Source organism: Aspergillus fijiensis, assembly GCF_003184825.1.
Source record: "Aspergillus fijiensis CBS 313.89 unplaced genomic scaffold BO72scaffold_49, whole genome shotgun sequence".
Taxonomy (NCBI): Eukaryota; Fungi; Ascomycota; class Eurotiomycetes; order Eurotiales; family Aspergillaceae; genus Aspergillus; species Aspergillus fijiensis.
This window is the reverse complement of record NW_024469025.1, coordinates 241952-246820: the sequence shown is the minus strand read 5'-3', so window position 1 is coordinate 246820 and position 4869 is coordinate 241952. Positions and strand designations below refer to the sequence as shown.

At 13.8% G+C, this 4869-nt stretch overlaps 1 protein-coding gene across 1 annotated transcript; it reads right to left on the bottom strand.

The window, feature by feature from the left end:
* Positions 1-678: 678 nt before the first annotated feature.
* BO72DRAFT_384799 (uncharacterized protein) lies at positions 679-843 on the bottom strand (the record flags this gene model as incomplete). Its single annotated transcript, XM_040941562.1, has 1 exon — positions 679-843. A coding segment is annotated over one exon (165 nt), but the record flags the coding sequence as incomplete, so codon positions are not given.
* Between the last annotated feature and the right edge of the window lie 4026 nt (positions 844-4869).

Genomic DNA, 4869 nt, shown 5'->3' with positions numbered 1-4869 from the left:
TATTTTTATTATAAAAAAACATCTGCTTATTTATTTTTTATTTTTTTTTAGTAAACTAATTTAAAATTAAATCAGCTTAGAATTAAGCTTTATTATATATATCTTTTAATAAGCTTATATAGTTTAAAAAAATATTTTAGATTTTTATAATCAGTTATTACTATAAATTCTAATACTAAATATAACTTAATATTCTATATTTCTAAATATTATACAACTACTAATAATTTTTTATTATAAATCTTATAATTATACTTGGCTGGAGTATTCTATTTAAAAAAATAGATATAAAAATATAACTTTCTATTCTTATTTATTTATAAAAATATTTTTTTAGTATTATAATTAGAAGAATTAGTTTCTACTATTATTATATACTTAAAATTAAATAAACAGAAAATTAGCTTTATAATAAACTTTTTTTTAATATCCAAAAACTTATTTTATATTCTTAGATCTATTAAAAAAACTAGTTTTTTTTATTAGATTTATAAGCGGTTATATAATAGTTAAGAAATCCGAAATAAACCTATAATAAAAGTTTATAAATTTTAAAAAACTTTAGATTGCTTTTACTAATTTAGAACTTTTCTAAAAAAATAATTACTTTAACTTTTTTAAAATCTATTTTAATATCTTATTCTGTATAAATAATAAATTTAAGATATAAAGTTTTTTTTATTTAAATTTATACTTTTTAATATTTAAGAATAAACCGGCTTTTCTAAGTTTCTGTAGTATTTTTTGTATATATTTATAGTATTTATTAATATTTTTATTAATATAAATTAACATGTTGTTAATATAGATTAAATAAAATTTATTAAGATATTTATATAGGATTTAGTTAATATACTTCTAAAAAGTACTTAAAGTATTTATTAAGCCAAAAAATATTACTAGTTATTTATATAATCTATATTATATATAAAAGACTGTTATTTATTCTTAATCTTTTGTAATATAAATTTTATAAAAAATAAATAAGATATCTAGCTTTATAAACTATTTTACTTTTTTAATTTAATTTAGAATTTTATAAATTAAAAAAAGCAGATAGTAGTCTTTTTTTATAATAATATTAAATATTTAGTAGTCTATACAGAATTTTAATTCTTTTTTAAATTTTTATATAAAAAGTACTAAAGCTGCTGTTAAAAAATAATTAACTTATATAAAATTTTTTTCTAATAGTTTAATTAGCTTAGAATATAGAATTGTTAGCTTTTTTTAGAATATATTATATATTGTTAAGGGAAAAGAGGTCAGTTAAGTATAGAATAGCAGCAGTCTATTAGAATTAAAACTAATCCTTACTTTTCTATAATCTAGCAAGATAAAAGAAAGTTAAGTATATAAAAGAATTTAAAATAGTTAACATTATAACTATTATATAGAAAAGACGTAAAAAACTTGTAAATAACCAACTAAATTATTAAAATTTATCTGTAATAATTAGGCTTCTTTTTTTATACAGCTGTTTTTAGTAGTATTTAAATAGTATAATACTACTATTTTATCGGTTATTCTAACCAGTTTAGTATAAACAGTAACAGCAGACAGTACTATTATAAAATTAAACTAAGTTTAAATTAATATTTTATAAATTAGTATTATTTTGCTTTAAAAATATAATATTTTTTTATATATAATAATAATAATATAATTATATCTTACCAACTTTTTTACTATTATTTAATCTTATTCTTGTAACTTTATAATACTTTTATTTTATCTGTATTTTAGTGTTGTTATAAATTATTTTTTATATTATTTATATTATCGGAAGAATAAGTATAAATCTATATTTAATATTACTAAAATACTAACAAATAGCTGTAGTTTTATTAATAAATTAAAATATCTTTAAGATCTATTTACTATTTTTTAATAAAAACTTTATTTTATTTTACTATTATATTTTGTTTAAAATATTTAAGAACTTTAGTTAAAAACTATATTATTAAATCTAGTATACAGTTTAAGTCTAGCTGTTATTTTAATACTATTTTTTTAATAAAATATTAGTAGTATACTACGCAGAAGTCTAATTATATTTTAATATATTCTTTATTTTACTATTATAATATAGCTAATTGTTGATTTAATTATAATAAATATACTAAAAAATATATCTAATTTTATAAAAATTTTATATTAAATTATATATTTTTAGAATATTAAGTATAAAAATATTTAGAATCCGGTATTCTGCTAGTCTATCAGCAATTTTATTATTATACTTATAGTAAAGTTTACTAATATAAAAAAGATTTATAAAATTAAGTATTATATCTTTACTATAACTAAAAAAATAATAATAATAAATAATTATTTTATTTTATTAGAAAATTATTAATAAATTAGTAGAAATATACTGCGGTGTACTATAAGTTTATTATTAAATATTATATTCTTACTGTATATATAAATAAGAATTTTAAATATTTTTATTTTTTTTTTGATAATATAAATTATTTACTTTTATAACTTACAATTTTAATATTTTTAAACAATATTATTTAGAAAATAATATATTTATATACTAATAAGCAGAAAAATAAGAAGTATTTTATTTAAAAACTTTATAATATTTTTTTAGTTATTATTATTTATAGCTTATAATATAATTATTTTACTAGTATTTATAATATATCTTAATATTTTTATACTATTATAATACTATTTATTTTTATCCTGTTAAATACAGTCCGGGTCTGATCTTTTTTTTTTTTTATAATTATTAGATTTAGATTTGTAAATATAAATAATACTAATATATTATATAATTTTACTATATTTACTTTATTATAATTTTAGTAACTATTGTATATATATTTATATCTGGAGTATTTTATTATTATTTTATTTATATACCGATTTTAAGTTTTATAATATTAAATTCTATTTTTTAAACTTATAAACTTTTTTCTAAATATTTGCTAAATTTTCTGTAGATAGTTATTAGTTGTATTTAAAAAACTATTCTTACTATTTAATTAAATAGAACTATTTTTTATAGTAATATAAACTATTTAATATTTTTTCTATCTTCTATTTTTTATTATTATCTAAATCTAATATTAGTAGTATTTTAATATTATTTCTTTTAGTTTTTTATAGTTTTAATAAAAATATATAAAATATATTATATAATTATATATACTATTTAAAAAGATACAAACAAAATACTTATTTTTTTATTATTTTTAGGATTCTAAAAAATTTTATAAATTTTAAAACTAATTTCTGAGCTGTTTTTTTAAACTTAATATTTATAGTAAATAGTTTAACTAGATCTTTTTATTTAAAAATATAGACTATTTTATTTTTTTTTTTAAATAATAGGATTTCCTAATCTTTATTATAGTAAGTTGAATATTTTTTGCTTATTTTTTACCAGTTTTTTTATAGCTTTTTTTATAAGATATATAACTTCTCTAATTTTTTTAGAATTAATAAGATTTTTACTTTTCTAGGATTATTTTTAATTCTAAGTCTAAATTTAAAAAAAATATTTTATTAATACTTTAAAAAGAATAGTTTCTGTTAAAATATTTAAATAACTATTATATATAAATTCTATTTTATTAAACAGATTTATCTAATAGTTCTAATATTTAATTATAAAATATTATAAATATTATTCAAGTACTTAATTAGTTCTTTTTATTTAGCTATTAGTTTGTAAATAAAATACTATTAATAACTGTTTTTTAATTTTAGTTTAATAATAGAGATCTAACTAGAATTAACTAATAAATAAAAAACCTCTATTTATAATAATTCCGTCGAATAATCTAAATTTTAATTTAATTTTATAGTAAAAAAGCTCAGCTAATTTTTTTATATAAATTATATATAATACTGTTATAAAACAATTTATTTTTATAAAATAATTTATAATTATAAAAATAAAATCTATTTAATTACTATTAAGATATAGCTCGGATAGTCTGATAATAAAATCTATAATTATTTTACTTTATAATCTTAACAGAATTAGTAGATTTTTTAATCTTTTATAAAAATAATATCTAGGTATAGTCTAATATTAGCAGATAAAACAAATTACTATATAGTTTTTTATATTATTTTAAAAATTAATCTAGTAGAATTTTTTATAAAGAAGTTACTCGGTTCTATTTTAATTAAAATATTCTACTAGTAGATTATTATAATATTACTATAATAGCTTTTAATATAAACTATCTGCTCTTAGTATATAAAATCTATTTTTAAAATATAATAATTTATTATAAATAATTCTTTAATTTTTAGATAGCTAAGTTTTTCTTTTTTTAGTTTTAGAATTCTTATTTTATAATTTCTTAATTAATTTTTTTAAATTATTATTATAATAAGATTTATAAATCTTTTTATTTTTTTCTATATTTTTCGCAGCTGTAATACTAGCGGAACTTAAATAATTTAGTAAATAAATTATAGTCTAATTAGCTAATTTTATACCGGCTAAATCTATAGACTTATTTAATATTATATAAATACTAAGTCCAGAACTTTTCTATAAAAATATTTTATTATATCTAAACTAAAATTTTTTAATTTTAGATATTATTAAGGCGGGTACTAATTATCTATATAATATTTTTATAATATTATTATTATATAAATTTTTTACTGGCTCGAATAATCTAAATAAAATATTAGTAAGATTACTCTTATTTAATTTATATTTAATAATAAAATCGAAAGATACTAAACTTATATACTAATATACTTAATATTTATTAAGTTTAGATTAATTTATAAATATTTATAAGTTTATATAATTAGATATAACTTTAATTAGAAATTAAATCCTATCGAGATATTAATACTAATATTTAAAAAAATAAATAATAGTAA